The 21357-nt window shown below is 39.1% G+C and overlaps 2 protein-coding genes across 3 annotated transcripts in view; both read right to left on the bottom strand.

The window, feature by feature from the left end:
* Positions 1–2380: 2380 nt before the first annotated feature.
* On the bottom strand, positions 2381–6366 carry LOC132837565 (probable methyltransferase-like protein 24). The gene is made up of 5 exons (XM_060857292.1): positions 5950–6366; positions 5244–5342; positions 4832–4953; positions 3814–4048; positions 2381–2742 (listed from the first exon to the last, which is right to left on the bottom strand). The coding sequence occupies exons 1-5, from the start codon at positions 6214–6216 to the stop codon at positions 2431–2433; spliced, it is 1035 nt and encodes a 344-aa protein (XP_060713275.1). The 5' UTR covers positions 6217–6366; the 3' UTR covers positions 2381–2430.
* A 3403-nt stretch (positions 6367–9769) lies between these two features.
* Positions 9770–21357, bottom strand: part of ahdc1 (AT hook, DNA binding motif, containing 1) — a 22952-nt gene continuing 11364 nt past the window's right edge. For both annotated transcript variants that reach the window (XM_060857299.1, XM_060857298.1), the window contains 3 exons: positions 16123–16157; positions 11537–15993; positions 9770–11336 (listed from right to left, as the gene is read on the bottom strand). In XM_060857299.1, coding sequence (XP_060713282.1) covers positions 11565–15776 — 4212 coding nt within the window. In that variant the 5' untranslated portion in view covers positions 15777–15993; positions 16123–16157 and the 3' untranslated portion in view covers positions 9770–11336; positions 11537–11564. The remainder of the gene's footprint in view (positions 11337–11536; positions 15994–16122; positions 16158–21357) is intronic.

The raw sequence follows: 21357 nt of genomic DNA on the forward strand, positions 1-21357 counted from the left end.
CTAGGGACAATTTTCCAGAGATGCCAATCAACCTACCATGCATGTCTTTGGACTGGGGGAGGAAACTGGAGTACCCGGAGGAAACCCCCGAGGCACGGGGAGAACATGCAAACTCCACACACACAAGGTGGAGGCGGGAATCGAACCCCGACCCTGGAGGTGTGAGGCAAACGTGCTAACCACTAAGCCACCGTGCCCCACTCAATAAACATACAGTTGCATATAAATTCCTTCAAACTAATTATTTAAAGCCCATATAACTGAACCCATGAAACACCGAAAGTCCTTTAATCCCTTCAGTTTAAGCATTGTTTTGCACATTTTCTGCACATTATGCCTTTGTTTATATTCGTTTGTAGGCTACACCATGTGAAATATACACAATATTAATTGTGAGTAATAGTATGCAGTCAGTTAAAAAACCTGTAATACAGCAAGATTTTGAGTTTGTTTGCTTTGTGCAAAGAGTAATTAATGATGATGCAAGATCATATTTTCTATTGTATATTCTATTCTAGTGACTAATCTTATAAATTCATGCCTCTTCTTATATTTAAATGCTGGAGGTATTTTCTGATCGAGAGTGCATATTAAAATATACCACATATAATTTTATAGGCCTGCAACCAAATGTGTATTTTAACACATTTTAACGTTGAATTCTTTTGAACCTCCTTCGTTTCACATTAATCTATATTTGGTGCATTTGCTTTTAATGCACATGTCATCAAATTTCATGGTTAATAAATCTATTGAGAAAGTAGCCAAGAATACACAAAGACAAGTTTGCACTCCTTACTACTGTATGTGCTGTCAGTGCACGCGGCTGTAACTACTTTTGGCCACTAGAGGGCACCTAATACACCATCCAATGAACAAACGAAAGAAAGTCAGTACAAATATGAATTTATGAAAAATTTTACATTATTCCATACCTGTGAAGACCACACTGTCCACTTCAAAAAATTTACTTGAAACGCATAATTTTCAAAATATAAATTTAATTTTAGTCATTTTTTTCTACAAATGTAATCATAATTCATATGTTTATTCCCTATTTCAGGATTTTACTTATTTGTTCAATAATAATAATAATAATAATAATAATAATAATAATAATAAATTATACAATAATATTAGCTTGTGTTGCCGGACAGATCCTATCGACCAAATATATTTTTTTATATCCACCCACCTGTTTATGAGTAGCCTATTAATTGTGCATAGATATGCGACTAGTTGTGTGTTCAAAATTAATTAAGGTGTTATATTTACAAAATAAGGGGTTCTGCAGCTTCCCCTAGTGGAATGCAGTAGAAATTCAATTAAATTACCAACAAAAATTATTTATTGTTGATTAATTCTGCCAATAAATAATTATTCTGTTTTAAACATACCAAAGGTAGGACACGTATTGTGACATTAAATGTCATTGATCCAAATCAGTCTCATATTCAAAATTAATAACCATGCAACCCATGTAAAGTCAACAATTATGAGAGTTTGAAACATAAAGCATTCTTAGGTTTGTCCCTGAAGATTTAAAAAGTTTGTGAATTTAGAGCCATTAACCATTTAAGGGAAACTAGAAATAAAGTATAGTAGTGAAAAAGATGTCTTCGTGTTTGCCTTCAAATACAATCTAAGACATAATTTTACTATAATTGCATCAGATATTTGAAGCAAATCTAAAAAAAAAAAAAGAATTAATTCTGTGCAACATGAAATAATATTTTACCATGAATTATAAGTATTTTTTATTTATCAGTCAGATTTGACAAATTGACAGAAGCGTTAAGCAGAGTCTCACTCATCTTACTCTACTTGACACTTGGGTGGTTAACATTTGAAACATGATGTACCTTCAAAAATGATTTTATGGACATCTGGATTTTATGGATCACTGTTTAATTAACTATAATTTGAGTTTTAGTTTGGAAGTACAGTAGAAACTCCTTCCCAGTTAAAAAAAAAGACACAGTAACTCAGGAACGGTACAGTTTAGAACCATTTTCCTGGGAGTGAAAAATAGATTTAAGATATTAAATTTGAAAATATCGGAATAGGAAGATTATTAATCTAAGGAACAGTTAAAAGAAGAATAGATGTTTGTGAAGACATTGATGTATGTGTACTGTTTGTTTGGAGAAGTGTTGGGGTGTCTAAGCATGATCATAGATGTTTCATAGTTAATCATAATTAACTGAAAAGTATCTTGTAATAAACAATGTGTTAACAAAGGCCATGTTTTATTACAATGTGCATGCATTCATACAATCACCACAAACCATACTATGCTATTGTACAAAATACTTCAATGTCAACAAAAACAGTAGCAACCTAATTCCTCTTTTAAATAGGTCACTTGATCTTTACTCAGCATGTGCATTTGCAGCAGTTCTCCTAAGTCTAGAGAATTGCTAGTAATCATTAGAACTGTTCACCTCTCCTGACCCAGGTAAGTTTGTATGAGCTGTGTGTATTGGGAAGTTCTTGCCGTAGTACAGTGTGTCCTGGCCCAGGAGCTGAGTGTGTCAGACGGAAGCCTGAGCTGTGCAGAGCTCTCAGTACACTGTACCAGAACCGTACTACTTCTGCCTCGGTCCCACCCACTTCAAACCCTGCCCACTGTAGATGTACAGTTAGTATGAGCTGACTGATCCGTCTGAGAATTCCATCCTGTACCCAACTCTCCAACATTCGCCATTCGGTGCTCAACAGATCTGCCCACAGAACGTGCACCTTTAAAAACGGGTAAGAGACACAGGGAAATGCATGTGTAAGACATGGATAATGGAGCATACACACAAGTAAATTATCATTAGGTCCCAAAAATTATGCAAGTCCATGTTATATTAGAGTATTATAGAGTATTATATAGAGTATATAGTATATAGAGTATATAGCAATAGAGTATTATAATGATTATAACTAGGATTTATTAAGACAAGACATTTGGTTCACTCAAAAATAAAACATTATGGAAGATGTTATGAATTATGTAATACTCTGTGTATTCTCTGTGTGCAACAGATTGGAATAAAATTTAGTCTTATTAGTTTGTACAGTACTAGTTTTTTTATTTTTAAAAGAGTATATAGAAAGCATTCAGAATATTATATTTCTACATATGTAAATTTTTCAGACAACCTTCAGGAGTGTAAACATGTCAGTGCTTATTTAACATTGAGGGTCTGGATTAATATATATAAATATATACATGCACTGCCTATATACTGCATTTTCTAAGTAATGTTTTATTATCATGCTTTTATTGGTGGTGTAAAGCTGGACATTTAGTTGGCTGGAGTGTTATGTATCTCTGATGCTATATGATGTATATACTGTATGTAAACCTCTGTCTGTGAACTTCTGTGACTTAATCTTACAGGTGGTTAGGGAAACTCACAACAGCAACACTATTTTTTAAACCAGAAATCTTTTAAAATTATTTTTAACAATAAATGACACTGCTACTGTAATGTATTTGTTGAAAGTGTGAACAGTAGATTAAATTTATAGTGTATAGGAGGAATAAAACATGCATACAGAACATACAGAATTTAAAATAAGGTATTCTAAGGAACTCGCATGTTCCCCATGGAGAAAGCGCAGCCTATGTCTAATGATCAAAGATTAACAACAACACGCACATATATTCTCTGAGGGCATCACATCTCTATGTGAGTCACCAGACACTGTTGCCATGGTAGCCATGCGTGACCACAGACATCTCCATGGTGATAAAGCATCAGCCAGGGGATCCTGTGCTGCCATCAGAATGAGAATGAGAAAAGAGATGTGTGACATTACCATGCTGTGGCCCAGTGAGTCCATGATGTCCACCAGGCTGTGAGGTATAGTCCCTAAAACTCCCCTGTGAGATCGAGTGCGGGGGCGTCTCCAATCAAGCCAAGCTTGATGGTGCTGGACAGATCCATGTTCAGAGCTACTACTGTGTTTGTGCCGAGTACTAGGGTCAAAGCGATGCACCTCACATCTCATACTTAATGTGGATTTTAGAATCAATGCATCCTTCCCATCCAAACTGCAAAGGAGTAAAAATAATTTCAGCTCAGGTGAACTCAATTTCAGGTCTTGTATACACACCACACACATAGCCATCAGAAACCCCTTATTAATGGTGCACCTTGTACTGAGCACTGAGTCTTTATTATGGTGCTTATTTCTCTTAACATGTTGGATCCTTTAATTCAGTCTTTTTCTGTGGATCTCAGAAACACTGGGTATGAGGAAGAAGAATTCATGCAACTCTATTGTTGGGCACCATAATCACACATATTCACAACTACAGTGACTATACTGTTGTATATGCAATCCTCCTACTGCATGTTTTTGTTTTGAATCAGGTACTTGGAACCATAACTAAAAACACTACCTACTGTTCTAGATTTTCTTTTTTCAAAATTGTAACTATATTTAAAAAATGTCAAATGTGAATGATTGGTAGATTGTGAGTTCTAAGCCTGATAATATCACAGCTATCTGTGGCCAAAAGCCACAGTGTTAAGCTGCATGAGAAGCAGTTTGAAACGTATGGATGGCTCATTTAACGCTATGGCTCGTTATGTCAGGGAGGAACCATGTGTTAGCCTACATCCTCACTGATTGGTAGCATTTATATTATAGAGAACTGGCTGGTGCATGGGATTTGTCAGGGGACCAAACAGGGTCAACTAACAAAACAATTATATGTTCATTTATTTACATTCATTATATTCTTCATGCATGTAATAATTTCATTTCAGGCCCAATTTTGTCAGCATCTAAAGAAAACCTCAATGTATCCAGAGTACATCAATATGTTTACCTGAAAGAGTAAGCGACACAAGGATGGCTAGTGGCCCAGTAATTCAAGCACAGAGCCTCAGAACTTTCCCCAACATATGCAGACCCAGATTCACCAGAACTCTGCCATCTGGAACAATTCACCTGAAGAAGCAAAACACAAGGAGCTATTGTAGTGCATGTGTTGGGAATTCTAGTATCCCCAAGATAGGAGCAATTAGACTATTCTGACCTTGTGAAGGTGTTTGGCTGGTCTCCATGAAGAACAATATGTTTCCCAAAAATACAGGTTTTGTTTGAAAAACCAAATTAGCCAAAAGATTTCCTTTGGGTTAGTTTGTCAGATGGTGTCAAGAGTTTTACAGGTAATATAAAAATTAGAGGAAAAATAATTATGTGCACATATGTGCTTAAGAATTGCTTGAAAGACATACCTCTGGTGTAGTAATGAATTGGATAAGACGCTGCACTTCAGCACTAAAGGATGGTTGTCCTGATGCCCAAGGCTGAAGCACAAGTTTTCTGTCTGTGGCCTGCACATAATAAATCCACAGGCCTTTTGAATCTCTCTCTCTAGCTCTTTGTGTGTGTGTGTGTGTGTGTGTGTGTGTGTGTGTGTGTGTGTGTGTGTGTGTGTGTGTGTGTAAGAAAATGAACTACATTTCTGAGCTTTCTTTACAATAGTGTGGGTGGGTGGGTGTGAAACCCCTCTGGCGGCTGGAGGAGTTGCAACATGTTTTGGGGTCATGCACTCTTAGTTTTGCCCAAGCCTGAAACTTGCCCCTGCAGGGATTTGGTCTAAATGTGTTAGACTGTTTTATAGATTAAATCCCCTGAAACTATAAAACTTGTACATATAATACATACAAAAAAATGTAGTAGCCATGGAGATAAAATATAGGAAATTATTAGTCACAGAGAGAGAATAAACAAATCTCTGATTCAATTAGGAGGGATTCCCTTCACCCTATCCCAGTTTGGTTTATCCAGTGATACGCAAGTAAACAGAGCTACAACCAGCAAATCTGATTATTTTTTGTTTAGCACCAAACATTTTATTCCTCAGTAAAGGTTCTTTCTCATGCCTGCGGGCTAATTAAGAGTATAGCCTACTCGTGATTATGCTTTCAGTTGTGTTACCTGGCGAGAATTCAGCTCGTTTTCGTCGGCGTAGGCGCGCAGACGTTCCGCTGTCTCTTCATCTGGCCAAAGTTTCTGCGCGCTGTCTGGGCGTCCATCCACGCTGGAGTCAAATAATTTGGATTCGTGACTATTTATACTGATGACAGTAAATTCGGGTGCATACGTATGGCGCGGCACTATCAAACTGACCAGGAGCTGGAGGAGCAGTAGCATGGACAGAACAAGCGTAAAGACACTTGGCAGAGCGCTGCTCCATGCGGCCATGCCTCCTCCTGAGTAAACTACTACTGAATGACGGAGAGGCAAACTCCAAAGCCCCAGGGCATTAAGGGCAGAGAAACATCCACAGCTGGATTCCCTCTGTTGCGAGGAGTAGTAACAAATGCAATTTCAACTCACCAAACACTCACGCACACACACCGCACGCACGCACGCACACACACACACACACACACAAACACACGCACACACGCACGCACGCACACACACACACACACACACACACACACACACACACACACAGGGGAACCAGGGATTTAGACGACTAAAATACCGGTATGCGGCAACAATTTTGGGAGTAGAAATCATAAAATAATTCGAAATTTAAAAAACAAAACAAACAAATAAACAAAAAATGCAAAAACATCAATACTGCATTCAGCTGTATGCCTACAGCTCCAAGAACGGGAATTATAGGAAAATGCAGTTGAGTTATGGAAAAGATTCCTGCTTTTTTACTTTTTTAAGTCCTGTTTCTTCCACTTCGATGTCAAGTTATATATGCAGAGTAATGTGCGAACCAACAGGCTATATCATTGGTAAAATAAAACAAGATCTAATTTGTGAAATTGCATATGATATAAATATTAAATGTCATGTTTTGTCTTCACGCTTCCCTTTGTTCATTATTGTCTGCTCTGCACTCTCTTGTGTCCCCGTTTGAACCGCGCGCACTGCATCAGGGTCTGACGCCGTGAAGCCTCGGCTCGTACAGAACAGCCCGAGTGGTGCTGAATGTCAACGAGGCACTGAGAGTCCATCACACACACACACACACACACACACACACACACACACACACACACACACACACACACACAGAGGAAAATCCTACTGCTAAAACAGACACTGCAGTCAAAGTTGCACAAAAAATCATAACCTATGGAACATTTACAGTGAAATAATCGGTAATGTATTGTTATGTCTATTATGGGTTCTAATATTAATAATTTGAGGTTTAAATATTTTGTTATTATTATTATTATTATTATTATTATTATTATTATTATTGGCATAAAAATAATTACTAGTGTCAACATATGTAGCCTGTTGTGTAGTGTTTGACTTAACAACATTAACAGCAACAACTAAAAAGTGTTTTCATTTTGATCACATTTGAGCATATGATGAAGGTGGAGGCAAATTTCAGACAAGAAATTTGAAACCACACCTCATACACAGATTATTGTGATTATTATTTTGAAAGATTCTTAATGCTTATTTATACATGGTATATTTCATTATAGTTTGTTTGTCATTATGTGGGACAGGTACATTAAACATAAAAAATTGTGTAATAATGTTGACATATTGTTATGATATAAAGTATGTATATAACTTTTATGTGAATGCTGTAAAGAATTCCATGTTCCAGCTTCTGAATGTTTCTGTGAAGAAGAGAAGTACTGTATCAGACATGGATACTTTCAAACTATATGCGGTGTTTGGCAAAAGAGATTCTTTTAAGGGATGTTATGCGATCAAGAACAGATAATCTGTTTGGACCAGTGTCTGAGCTACATTGCTTTGGTTTTTACTATATACAGTATATATTATATATTATTATATGTTTTCTTTAATTTAGCATACATACAATTTATCTTTATGTTCTAAAATAGTATCTAAAAGATTAAAAATCTATTTTAAATAATTGTTTATAAAATTGTCTGGATACTGCTATAAAATCTCTGCAATAGAAGTAGCAGTAGGATATTTTTTCATTTGGAAAAAAAAAACAGGATTTAGTGTTAGTGGTAGAAATGGCAATTTCCCTTGAGCACAAACTACAAAACTACTGACAGTCTAAATAATTTAACTGCAAACTTTGCACAATAGGTTATTATTCCCACACAAATGTTTAGAAAACATTAAAATTAAATACAGCAAAGCTTGGGGCCAAAGGGGCCCAAACCATTAATTTCAGCAGAAGCTCCTAAAGCTTTGTGAAAAAGTGTGAAAAACATCTAAAATGTTTTCTTCAATGGATCACTTCAAATGGAATTTGGCAATTCTTTCCTCAATATGTGAAAGGCCCAAAAGGCAATTCACTGGACAAACCATCTCTACTCTTCTACTATGTTTTCAAGTGTTTCAGTCAAGTACAGAAAGTGGCAGTAACCAACAAACATTTCACTCGTAAGTAAATTGATTTAGCAGTGTATGCTAAAATGCACAAGAATCTTAGATTATAATACCTGTAGGACTGATGAATTCATAATAGGTAGTATTTATTCAGGACTTCTAGGTTAGTGTTGGTAAATTTTGTGATTTATCTTTAAGCCTGGGTTTTGATTGCAGTCATGTTTCCTTTGGGCTGTGTAAGTTCTTATATTTTCCCGTTCCACTCTTTCTGCTGTTAACATCAAACCAGATGTATAGAATGTTAGTATGTTAGCTTGGAATTATCTCATTAGCTCATTCATTTGCCTACAGTAAATTTTATCCTGATCAGGGCAGAAGTGAATCGAGAATCTTGGGTGCAAAGTAAGAGAATTCTGCCCTAGAGGAGAAACCAGCTAATCAACTTACCTGCATGTTTTGGACAGTATGAGGAAATTAGTGAAAACAAAGGAAACCGATGCAAACACTGGGGGAAGATGCAAAACACTCCAGACAGTAACTTGAGCTCATGATTGAACCAGGGAGCCTAGAGCTAGGAAGCAGCAATGTTGCCCACTGTATTACTGTGCCAGTCTCCAAAACATATTAACCATCCAAAGATCACAATAATATATATAAAAATACAGTAATAAATCAAACTATAATGGCAAAAACAACAAAAAATGTAAAACCTACGGAATTCCTAAGAGGCCATGAATTATGTTTTCTTTCTTGTTTTGTCATGATAACAACTTAATTTTGCTTGTCATTGTGAGAACACCCTCACCAGCTTCCCAGAGCCCTAACTGGTAGTGAACTTATGCAAAAACCAGGAAGTTAGTACTCTGGCGAGGGCTCCCTCTGGGGAGCTGGCGATGGTGTTCTCACAGATATCTCGACATAACAAAAGTTGTTTTGTCATGATAACGACTTAATTTTCTCATGATCTCTTCATGTATCCCATTGTTAATATGTAATGGATTATTAAAACGTTAAGCCTTTATTCTCATAAATACTGTCAATTGTTTTGATTTTTTTTGCCACGCATTTATTAAAACATTCTGCAGCAAATAGACAGCTAGAGGATGTTAAATACAGTTATATGAATTATGAACCTAAATGAATGCTGGTATTTCCAATCACTGATTTTTTTAAAAAAAAATTCAGATAGGAAATGTCAGATTTGCTTTGCATTAGTATGAGTATGTTACACTACCCAAACACCTAAACTGAGCCAAGTTATTCAAAAAAGAATTAGTGGTCAGAATAATGGGTATTCACAAATTATACCCAATTTTTTTCTAGGCTACCAAGGTTACAGGCTGAAAGAATACATTTCTGTTTTTGTGATAGACACAGTGTCCAATCAGCAATAAGCATGTAATATTCAGTAAGGACTTACCTTTTACATGTTGACGATTTTCTGAATTTGCTGTTGTGTTTTTGCTTTGGTAATGTCTTTTGTACTTATGGGCCACCATACCCATTGTCCCACCTACTACAGTACTAACTATATCACAGCCTTATTACAACCCGATTGCTGTAGAAATAATAGATTGCTTACTGATGTGAATTTTATAAATGAAACTGTAATCATATAATTTGTATTTTTTTAAATCTCTGTTTTGTCTGCCTTATCTAATGTGTAACATTCTCACACCACTCTACACTCCACAGAGCAGAGGCTGGACAGAGTTACGCAATGATAAGAACAGAATGTGTATTTAAATATTCCCACCTTAGATACAGTATATGGAACAGACAGATACAGTATTTCATCACAAAAAAATCACTGTACGACACAGCAGACCACAAGAAATAGGAACAGTGGAGAGAGAAAAAAGGAGGGGGAGCAGTATGAGTAGGAGATTAGGCATTGTCCACACCCTGAGTTCCAGACCTCCATGCTCAGAAAGACTGGCCTCTCAGCACCTTTGCCAGAGCAGCATCTTTGGGGTCAGTGCATGAGTGTCTGTCTTCCTGACAGAAAAAAAAAACAGAGACAAGAACTGGGTGTTGGGCAGGGTATGACCATGCTGCAGGCCGTGATCAAGAACAGGGAAGAAGGCATTTGATTCAGTCAAACTCTATTGGACAAAACCACCCTTGCTCAAAAGGATTGCAGTAACTATTTGCACAGCATCAAGTGGAACCATTTAAAGTCACTTATAAATTGACATCACGTCTTACATGTCATAACAAAAATTCCATAACATTCTCATGATAATCTGTAATAAATTTACAGCCTTTACAAAACTTTCTTCACTTCTGTAATTGCTATACTTCAGTTATTTATGTCATTGCATTGTTATTTCTGGAGTTGAGTTGGTTGGTGTGACTTATGTACAGATGCTGGTATTTTGGAGCAGACAGCACATAAGGTGGGATAAGGGGATAAAGTCTGTGTAGGGTGCAGGGTCACTATCAAAAACCCTGCAAAGGTGGTAGATTCTGGGAAGTAAGTAATTAACCTCTATTGACATGGCCAGAGATGATGTTGAGACTAGAAGAGACAGATAGACACAGAAAGAGAATCAGAGGAGAGGAAAAACAGAGAGATCAGTGTGAAGTCCAAAAACCTTTTGCATGATCTCTCATGTCAAATTGAACAACTGTAGCAGGCATATCTGGATTTTTGTTAAAATGAGTAATATTTGCATTCTGAGGATTTCTGCAGTTCACTGAAGGAGTCCTTTTAGTTGACATTAGCAGTAAGTCCGTCCATCCAGAAAAAAACAACTCCACCCAAGCTTCACAACTTGTCTTGTGCATGTAAGGAGCATTTAGCTCTGTATGCATGTGCTGTTTCAGTTTTGTGTGTGTGTGTGTGTGTGTTTGTGTGTGATTGTTTGTGTATGTGCATGTTTGTCTTGATTGTCACTGCTGAAGAAATCATCTTTTAGTCCGCAATTCCAAATCTCCTTAATCATATCTAACAAGTTTCTTCTGTAACATCACATTCTTATAAAATATTAGAAATATGAAAATGGTGTAGTCCAAATCATCTGTTGAAAGGAAAAAAAATGTATAAACAAAGGTGTAAATGGTGCAAATTTACCATGATTATTGACTTAGGCCATGCACAAAAATAGCAACATTTGTTAAATGATCAAGTTTAGAAACTAAACTTAATGATAATTATAAATGTAATGTTAATGTACTTGATTATTTTTGTCTCAAGCATGTTTGAGAACAAATATCTCACCTTTATTCGGATGGTGCAATAATGCTAACTACAGGCTGGTGACAGTGAAGCCTTCATCACTGGGTTGATCCAACAGTTGGCAGAGAACCCCCCCTCGGGAACTTTGGGACACAAAACGGTTCCCTACTGGTGCATAGGTGTCCATATTACCATGATAACCCAGCTCCTCATGCTGGGGAGAAGAGTCTTGACTCCCACCCACACAAGAAGAGGACATAGTATGTCCTCGGACTAAAGTTGTAGTATAAGGAGACTGGGATGGTGCTCTCATCCCTGGGCTAATTAGAGACATGTCCCGTTTGTGTGAGGGCATAGTGATAGCAGTTGAGCGCAGCTCTTCATAGTTCTGGGGACTATGAGCAACACTCCCACTTTGCCCATACCAGCAAGGAGAGCTACTGTAACTGGGTGAGTCATACTGTTGAAATTGGTCCTTTGGCACACGGTGTGGACTCATGGCTGAGCTACACTGTGGTGGAAGGCGGGGACTAGGGGATAGTGTAGGGCTGAATGTCCTGGTAGTATGTCCATATGTCTGTGGGGGAGGTGTAGGTTTAGGGTGCTGTTTTAGGATATCTGACTGAACTGACAGGCTTGGAGAAAGAGAGGCAGAGTCTGAGGGGTAAATATGGGCAAAACGTTCATCAGAAGATGGAGTAGAGGTATGGGCAGAGTAGGGAGAGGGGTATTCACAGAGCTCAGGGGCATGGCTTAGAGGTGAAAGGCTACTACTATCTCCACTGTAATAATCTAATGTTTCCTGGTATATTACCCCTGATGAAGTGATTTGCCCTGCTGCTGGGGGGACTGCATGCTTTTGAAGTTTTGGCTTTGGTGGTAAAGATCGCTCTCTTTGGCAAGGGGAAAAGCCTCCCCTTCCCCTATTCCCCCTAGTCTGTCGGCCAGCAGAAGCACTACGCTTTGGTCCACCTCCATGCACTGGAGGGCTTGCAGGTGATCCTGGTGGTATATGGCCTGTTTCCTTCTCATTCTGTGCCTCAGACCGTTTCTTTCGTCCTCTGCCTGGTTTTGTCCCTCCTTGAAACAAGACATTCTGACTCCAGTTATATGAGGGGCCTGCAGAATTTTCATTCCAATCTAACATCAGCTTCTCCAGGCTTGACAGGCTTGACTGCCCCTCTGACACTGGTGCATCCCTGGGACAGAATGTCCCCCCCATGCTTCCTATCCCTGTGTGGGAAGAATCAGATGAAGATTCTGAAAAGGTGTCAGGGCAAGGACGCTGCTTTGCCTTTTGGGGTGTATAATTTGAAATGTCTAGGATGTCTTTGGACTCAGAGCTTGTTCCACTGATTCCATAGTCAGAGTAGCCATGAAACTGATGAGTACCAAATCCATCACCACCCCAGGTAGATCCCCCTTGCCTGTAACCCCAAGGAGCAGAGCACTGATATTGTCTAGAACCTTCAGGGGGAGATGAGGACGAGGAGAAAGAGCTAGTCTTTGATATTGACATGTAACTTCCACTTGGAGATGATGGCCCAGTAGACTCACTCTGCTGCATAGGGACATGGGTAGACCCAGGATATGCACTATAATGTCGCTTGGTAGGGGCTTGATAATTTGAATAATTAATATGGCGTGGTGTTGAAGTTTTGGTGCCATAGGCAAAGCTGCAGTCACTTGATCTGTTCTGTGGCTGAGTAACTGGGCAAACGCCTGCGCCTTGAGGCATACTTCCACTATAAGTGGAGGGATATTGGGTAAAACAACCAGAGGAAGGATGAGGAGAACTGGGTGAGCGAGAGAGGGAAAGAGCAGGAGATTTTGGAAAAGAAGTGGTTGGGGATGTTTGGGACACACTGTATAAATATGGGGTCCTAGTTGCAGAGCTGCTATGAGATTGGTTTGAGGAAAGGGGGCCTCCCTCCCCAGTACATGTTGCTACTTTAGGGCTTCTTTTCGGGAAAGCAGGAGACCAGCAATGGGCTGCACCTGGACTGCTGCCCTCATATCCTGGAGTGATTTTACGAGAATCTTGTCCTGTAGGACTGGACATAGAGATGTCCAGCAAATCTGAGGAGTCATCTGAATCAAGTAAAGAACGAAAATATCCTGCAAACATTCCTTGACATTCCTCTGCACTGCCAGTTCCTCTCATTCCAGGGCTATGGTACACTCCACCTTTGCTAGTTTCAGATGATGGAAAGCTTCTACGAGGTGAACCTGAGCCCTGGTAACTACCTGGTTCTGAACACTTGTCTCCCCATCCAATATTTCCATTTTGCCAGTCTTGATCCAGAACTCCCTGACCACCTTTTAATGTTCCATTCTTTCGTGAACGCCGCTTTCTAATCTTTTCCCCAGTGACCAGGCTTCCTTGCTCATTCAATGCTGCCCTCTTCATTCCAACACTAAGTCCTTTCCCCCTTTTTCGTGGAGCTCCTGGTTCAGACAGAGGAACTTTGCGCTTTTTGCCAATTGTCTCAAAGAAATCACTGAAGGATCGTTTAAAAGCCTCAGAGCACCCTGTCATACCCCCTCCCCTCCCTCCCATACAACCTGCACGTCCACCTCGCCTACGGAAACCTGTGAGGCGATGCAGTAGCGTTGACAGATTTGGGTTTTCTGGAGATGTATGGAAGGTCTCAGGTTCGGTTGGAGTCCAACAGCGTGGTGGGGAGCAGCGGCCAGTACTGGGAGGTTGGCGGTTTAAAAAGGCCAGTTTGGAGAGAACATCTGCGTATTCCACTTTAACATCATTGGTGTCATTAACATACGAGGGCAGAGGGGAAGGTAGCTTTACTCTCCGACGCCGCCTGGGTTTCTTGGGCTCTGCAGCACTTGCAGCCCCAGCTCTAGTCTCATGCATGTCAGGCTGACCTGGTAAAGCCTGTTTAGGGGGCCGTCCTCTTCGCCGTTTTAAGATGACTGGTAGCTCTCCTGGAGGAAACATCACCATTACACTCTTTCCATTGTTTTTCATTCGAAGAAGTGCAGTGGGTTCCCTTGAAATATGTGCACCCATCTCTAGACCAGATCCCCCTTCTGGTGCTTCTCCTACAGTACACCCTTCCCCATGAGACCCCACTGCCACAGGCTCCAGAGAGGAGATCTTATAGCTTTTCTGTCGTCTACTAAGATGCACAGGGATTCTTGCAATTTTTACCACTATCTTTCTCACACCTAAAAAAGGACCTCGCTGTTTACCTCTCTGTGAATTCTGAATCATAGTGCTGCCTTCACTTGCTGCCTTCCAATGATTTGGCACCATACGATTTGAATTATTTGAAGCTGGTGAAACCTCAAGGGATGAAGTAGCCACAGCCACTTCTAGAGTACACTCTTCCCTTGGTCTTATCTCTTCTCCTCTCCAGATGTTCCTATCCTCCTCTGCCTCTTTTTGTTCTACCTCCCTTTTCATTACATTATCCTCTGCAACCCTGCGTAAACGAGATGACTTGCGAAGGTGGCAGGGGAAACGTGGCCGACCAGAACTCCTCAGGGTATACTTCCTCTCAGCCTCCATAGGGGTGTTAACAAGATTGTGGCTTGTACCAGAACTATGACCTAATTCAGAGCTAGTTAAGGGATTTCTCTCCGGTTTACTGGAATCAGAGGGTTTCTCAGAATCTACCTTATTTGTAGAAGCAGGGCTTCGCTGAAGGTTCGAGTAGTTTTGTGAGAGTTGGTTGGTATGTAGTGGATGGGCTGAATGGACAAGGGAAGTATATGTTTCAGTTTTTGAATTTATAGACAGATCCTCTGGAACAAGAGAGGCGTCTCCTTCCACAGTTGAAGATCCGACCATCTCTGTATGTGTATGCTTGTGCATCATTACATCTCTCTCAGTGTGCACATGGGTATCCATTTGAATGTTCATTTGAGATTGTAAATGTGTATTGGAGTGTTCTGTGTGAGTGCTCTGTTGTTGCGAAAGTGATTGTTGGTGTATGTGCATCTGTGGGCGTGTGTGTGACTGAATGTGAATTTGTTCATGCATGTGCGTTTGTTCCACATGGTCCATCTGTCTTCGTCTCCTTGCTCTGCGCTGAAACTGGTCGTCATGATTACGCAGACCATTAGCAAGTGAAGGAGGTGAAAACAATCTATAGTGCGGTGAAGCAACTGGGTCAGAGCTACTTGTCCCTGCTGAAGTGACCCCAGCCCCCATATCTCCAATCCAGGAGCCTTCACCTTCACTGCAGTCCTCCCCACTCAGGGCTTCACAAACCAAACGCACGCTTCCAGAACGCAGACGGCCTGACAGTCGACTCATTGCCGCTTAATTTGATAGATTGCACTAATTCACTTAAATAATTTAGACAGTAAATATCTGCCTATGCTTTGTTAATGTGCAGTGGTAGACCCAAAGGCAAGTCTCTCTTTCTCAACTTGTTGTTTCTTGCTCAGCACATCTGAGTGCAAGACTGTCAGTAAACGAAGGCTTCAAATTTCAGGAGTAAAGTCCTTGAAAATTATCCAGCAACGCTTATCTGTGGAATAAAAGAAATATTATAAACAGCATATAAATAGTATATAAACAGTATAATCATATAGTTGTTCAAGTAAATATGAATTTAATTTTATGTTTATGCTTTAATGGTAACTGTTTTTGATCTTACCATTTGTGTTGCTATGGTCATATATTGTGTTATCCCTGTGGACAAAAGGACAACTGTTACCATAGTGATACACTTAGAGAATCGTTGTAACTCTGGCAATAGAATATGAGGGGAGTGGTTACCATGGTTACAGTTTTCCTATCCAGTGCAGTTTTTACCATAGCAATACAGCTTGTATCACAGTAACCAGACTATGTATTAAATAATTAATAATTATATTAGATTAAATAATAGTTACCTATGTAACAAACCATACACAGTATATTTGGATGCTGGTTTTCAATGAAACTTATAATAATATTAAATATTAAATATATAATAATTATTAAACTGGATAATTAACTGCATCACATAAATGAACTTGGATATACTTGCTTCACACACACACATGCACACACACACACACACACACACACACACACACACACACACACACACACACACAGGGCACCCTGGACAATGCAGAAAAAGTTAAACACTGAAATGTAAGGACTGATCAACAGGGGGCAGCAGAGGGACAAGAGGAGTGGTGTCAGGAGGGCTGTTTCTGTATGTATGGATGAAAAAGGAAAGAGAGTCAAAGGGCATACTTTATGAGTTGCAACACAAAAGCATGCCTACATATTAACCACAAATGTGTGAAACAAAATGTATGAGATAAACTACTGTATAAATCGGGCACCATACATTTTCATATAAATATTGTGGTAGATAGTTATATTATACCTAAAGTAAAATGTGGGGGAAAAAAATAAGTGTTAGAGAGATTTTCTAAAGTAATTAACCATATTAAGTCATATATCATATGATGATAAACAAAAAAAGTCTATCTGGGATTTTACCTGCAAAAACAAAAGAACTACAGCAAGTTCTTCAAGAAGAAAACTGAAACAACCTACCAGCCAGTTTCCTTAGAAACCACATGACAATGGACATAATAAAGTTTAAGCCATTTTACCAGCAAAGGAAAAGTCTTCATTTTTGTATTTCTCTTTTACTGTTGCTCAATATAATATGTTTCACAACTTAGAAACTTTTTAATTCCATTTTATTCCAAGAATGTATTTTAATGTGACAAAAACTTTTGCACAATACTGAATATTTTTGTAAAACAAAAATTAGTAAGTGTGTAATGACAAACAGACTACAGATGTACAGTTGCAAAGCCCATACCATGCACTTTCATTCCCACTCTCTTCCTTTTTCTCTCACACACAACCTCTTATACACACACATTTCCATCCATCACTGTTGCTTTTGCACATGGTTTTGATTACTAACTGGCAAGGAGAGGGGAAGCAGGGATAGAGGAGTGAAGGAGTGGAGCAGAAACATGTGCTGTGGTGCTCTGGGCCGAACAAACCCTGCCATGCCTGTATGCTTAAAGATGCACTGGCAGACAGACAAACAGACTGAGGGAAAGCAAAAACAGTGAAGCAAACTATCTACCAATACTGAAAGACTATTTAAGCGAAGAGTATTTAACTATTTTCTTTGTACAGATGGCAATATAGGTATTAGCTTCTATAGTAGAGAGTAAGTAAAAGTATTCTCTAGAGATGATAATGAAGATGAGATCATGCATCGGCTACTTAGACTGCATGAGTGTACTTTTCTCAACTAAAAGAGCCTACAGCGTTTAGATCTGCTGCATACATCACCATGCTCTCTCTCTCTCTCTCTCTTGTGTTTCCTCTCTCTCTCTCTCTCTCTCTCTCTCTCTCTCCCTTTAATTAATGCCATTAATTAATTAAGCATCAGTCTAACTGAAGACAGGAGTGAGTACAACTGCAGATCACCACTTTAATTATAGTCACACACACATACCGCTCTCTCTCTCTCTCTCTCTCTCTCTCTCTCACACACACACACACACACACACACAAACACACACGTTTCATCCCAACCCTTTGAAAAATAGTGTGTCTGGGGCTTCTCCTCCCCTTTTCACTCTGTATTGGCCGTACATTTCCCTGCCAGTGCATGCTAGTGAGCTGGAATTACTCAAATACAAAGTAAGTGTCCTTCTGGGTGTGCATCATAGACTTAAACAGAGGAATTTGTGGTGGTTTCCTGCCAGTAGCTCAATGAATAATTTTACATGTTCACCATTCCCACCACTACTGTCCATTTCAGTCTTTTCTCCACTGGCTGTTTTTTCTCTCCCACTCACATTCTTTTCCAAATAGTTCTTATTTCTCATTTTATTTTTATATAATTTTTTTATAATTATTTTACACTTTTTTATCTGCTATCTTATCCTCGTTTCTAATTTTCTTCACAATCTGCCACAATGCACTGTGGGTAACAAAAAAACAAACCATCTGCTGACTGCAAGCCAATAACAATACTTCCAAGTCACAACTGTCAAGTCTGCTTATGTTCAAAGCCATAACCAACAAATAACAAAAGTAAAGATTGGACAATAAGCGCTTTAGGTCATAATTTAACCATAAAGAGTCCATTTAATGTAATTATACAATAATAAAACACCCATAGATTATTTTGTAAATATTCAACCATGTAAACACTGTAGTCATAAACATACAGAAGCAATCTGTCCACATCTGCAATGCAGCAAGAAAAGCTTATGAAGAAGTGTTTAACTACTTGAAAATTGTTAATGGAAACCTTGAACTATGACTAATGTTCTGATGATGGACCAAAACACTGTCTTAAAATCACTGAGAAACACATACAGAAATGCATACCATTGTACAACCCACATGTGGCCCTGTCTCCAGCACTTATACTTAAAATCTATTCTCACTCAGAAACTGCTATATTTTTATTTACTGCTTCTGTTTGGGTTTTGTGTTATTCAAACCTGCAGCCTTCACACTTCACACAGCCTTCACACTTCGCCCTGTTGCACAGGATAGAACTTATAATAAATCCTAAACATAGTGGTTTAGCAAAGTTTATTTTTCAACCCCTTTTTTTCAACAGTGTTTTTTTTTTCAACTTCCAACAAAATAGAGTTATCAGTTTTCTGCCTATTGGCCAGTACCGGTTATTGGTATCCTTTTAGCATCCAAGTACAGTTTGCCCCATGAGCAAGTTGAAGCAGAAGTATGATATTTGTGTGAATTACATGCATACCCATGTTATATTTGTTGTAGATTTGTCAAATCTGATCTAATGCCGATCCGAATTTACATAGTATCAGATCCCTTATTGTTGCTGCATTGTGCAAATGTTTTGAATCAGTCACTTCACAAGGTGGCAAAGCTTCAAAGAATAAACATCATTCTCTTTCAGTATTTATTTGTTCACAAACAAGCCAGTGGATAATTTTCGAGAAATTGTACTAGGACCTGTCCCAGTTGTCTTTTTGGGATTTAGACTCTGGTGTGTGTTCACAGTTAACCCTTATCTGATAAACTAGAGTTGAATTCCTGTGTAAAATTGTGCGTATGAAAGGGGCTGTAGAGCCTGATACTCTTAAGTAGTGATGGTGGTTCTGGTGTATGTGTGTAATTACACAAGTGTATGTGTGGGTGTTTGCGCAATGTGAAAGAGCATGGTTCTTTGTGTGTGTGCGCGTGCATGTATATATGTGCATATGTGTGTATTTGTGTGTTTACACAAGTGCGTGTGTTTCAGTGGGTGTGTTAGGGAAAAGCACTCACTCAGTTCAAATGAGAGTGCAGTTGTTGCTAAGATACAGGCAGCAGCCCTGACAGTGTGTGAGGGCAAGTGATGGGGGGGAGGGTGAGCAAGACATACAGAAAGAGAGAGAGGGCAAGAAGAAGGATGCAGAATGGAGAGTGAGGTGGGAGAGCAAAAAGGGGGAAGGAGAAAGGGAAACACAGAGAGAGAGAAAGAGAGAGAGAGGTAGAAGTGGGTCACACCGTCCACAGAGACATTTGGTGACACTCTGCAGAAGAAACACAGCTGTCATCACACACAGGCACACACACACACACATATATGGCCACATGAACACACTTCGTCTGCCCTGTGGCTCCTCTCCAGGTTTCACTTCTTCTGCTCAGCATTCCCTCAACGTTCTCCAGCAGTCCACTTCTCCCTTTCCTGTCTCTCATACTGCTCTCTCTTTCACTCACACTCATCCACTCTCACTCCCTCTTCCCACCTCTACATGGCCCCTACTCCCCCACCCCCACCCCACTACCCTCAAGCCAACTATCGCTTTCACCCTCCCTCACTTTCTTCCTCTCTCATCCCCAGCTGCAGGAAATTCCTAATAATCTTCATCATCAGACCCTGTCTTCAACACCACACACACAGACACACACACACAAACACACATACACTTACTTTTACTACATCTTACTTTCTGTTTCTCTCTTTGCAGCAATATTACTTTGAGAGTATACATGTAGTGGTTATTTTAAGAATTGCAGAGACCCTCCAATCCACCCTTCACTCCTCCATGGGTCATGTGACTAAAGCACCAGCTGGAAAGAAACATCCAACAGCAGGCAAAGAGAGAGGAGAGAGAGAGAGAGAGAGAGAGAGAGAGAGAGAGAGAGAGAGAGAGAGAGAGAGAGAGAGAGAGAGAGAGAATGCTAGAGACCTATCTTGCATTCTTTCTCTTTCTTAATGTAAACCTTTGTAGAGACTATAAGGCTGCACAATTATTCATTATATTTCCATTTTAATCACAAAATTTATGGCATCCCCAATTACTGACTGCAGTATAGGTGAGCTTATAGAAAGTTGGCTAATGTTAAACAATGTTGCACATACAGATACAAATATAAATTTAATACATATGATTTAACTATCTGTTTGCTCAAATACTGTGTAAATGACCTGTATTTATTTAAGAGCAGCAATTTATCCATGTGTAGATATTTATGCTGTATATTATGGGGGAACCTTAAAGGGTGTTCAACAAGGAACACTAAAACAGAGCATTTCACTTTTATATATCATACAGAAACATTTAAAAAGCTAGAACCCACTAAAATACCTTAAGGGAACTTGAGTCTATGAGTGTGCAAAGAAAATGCTGTTTTGTTGTTTAAACATATTAAATTGATAAAGTGAAGGAATAAAAGAAATTTCATACATACTTCAGTTATGAAAAATCTGCATCGGCTCATTTACAAACTTCAAATTCAAAACACTTTGCATGACTCGAGTTATTTGCAAACTTTCAAGTAAAGGTTAGGGCTGAGTTTCAAACTCTTCTTAGACAAAAATCATTCATTTTGTTCATGAGATCACACTGGACTAAAAAATGTAAAAATATATTAACAGATA

Source organism: Tachysurus vachellii, chromosome 21 (genome assembly GCF_030014155.1).
Source record: "Tachysurus vachellii isolate PV-2020 chromosome 21, HZAU_Pvac_v1, whole genome shotgun sequence".
Taxonomy (NCBI): domain Eukaryota; kingdom Metazoa; phylum Chordata; class Actinopteri; order Siluriformes; family Bagridae; genus Tachysurus; species Tachysurus vachellii.

Coding starts and splice junctions, on each gene's coding strand:
- LOC132837565 (XM_060857292.1), bottom strand. CDS start 6,216: ATGGCCGCATGGAGCAGCGCTCTGCCAAGTGTCTTTACGCTTGTTCTG. Junction 4,049..4,831: donor TGTGTCGCTTACTCTTTCAG/GTAAACATATTG, acceptor ACTCCTTTGCAG/TTTGGATGGGAAGGATGCAT. Junction 2,743..3,813: donor ACTCACTGGGCCACAGCATG/GTAATGTCACAC, acceptor CCGTTTTTAAAG/GTGCACGTTCTGTGGGCAGA.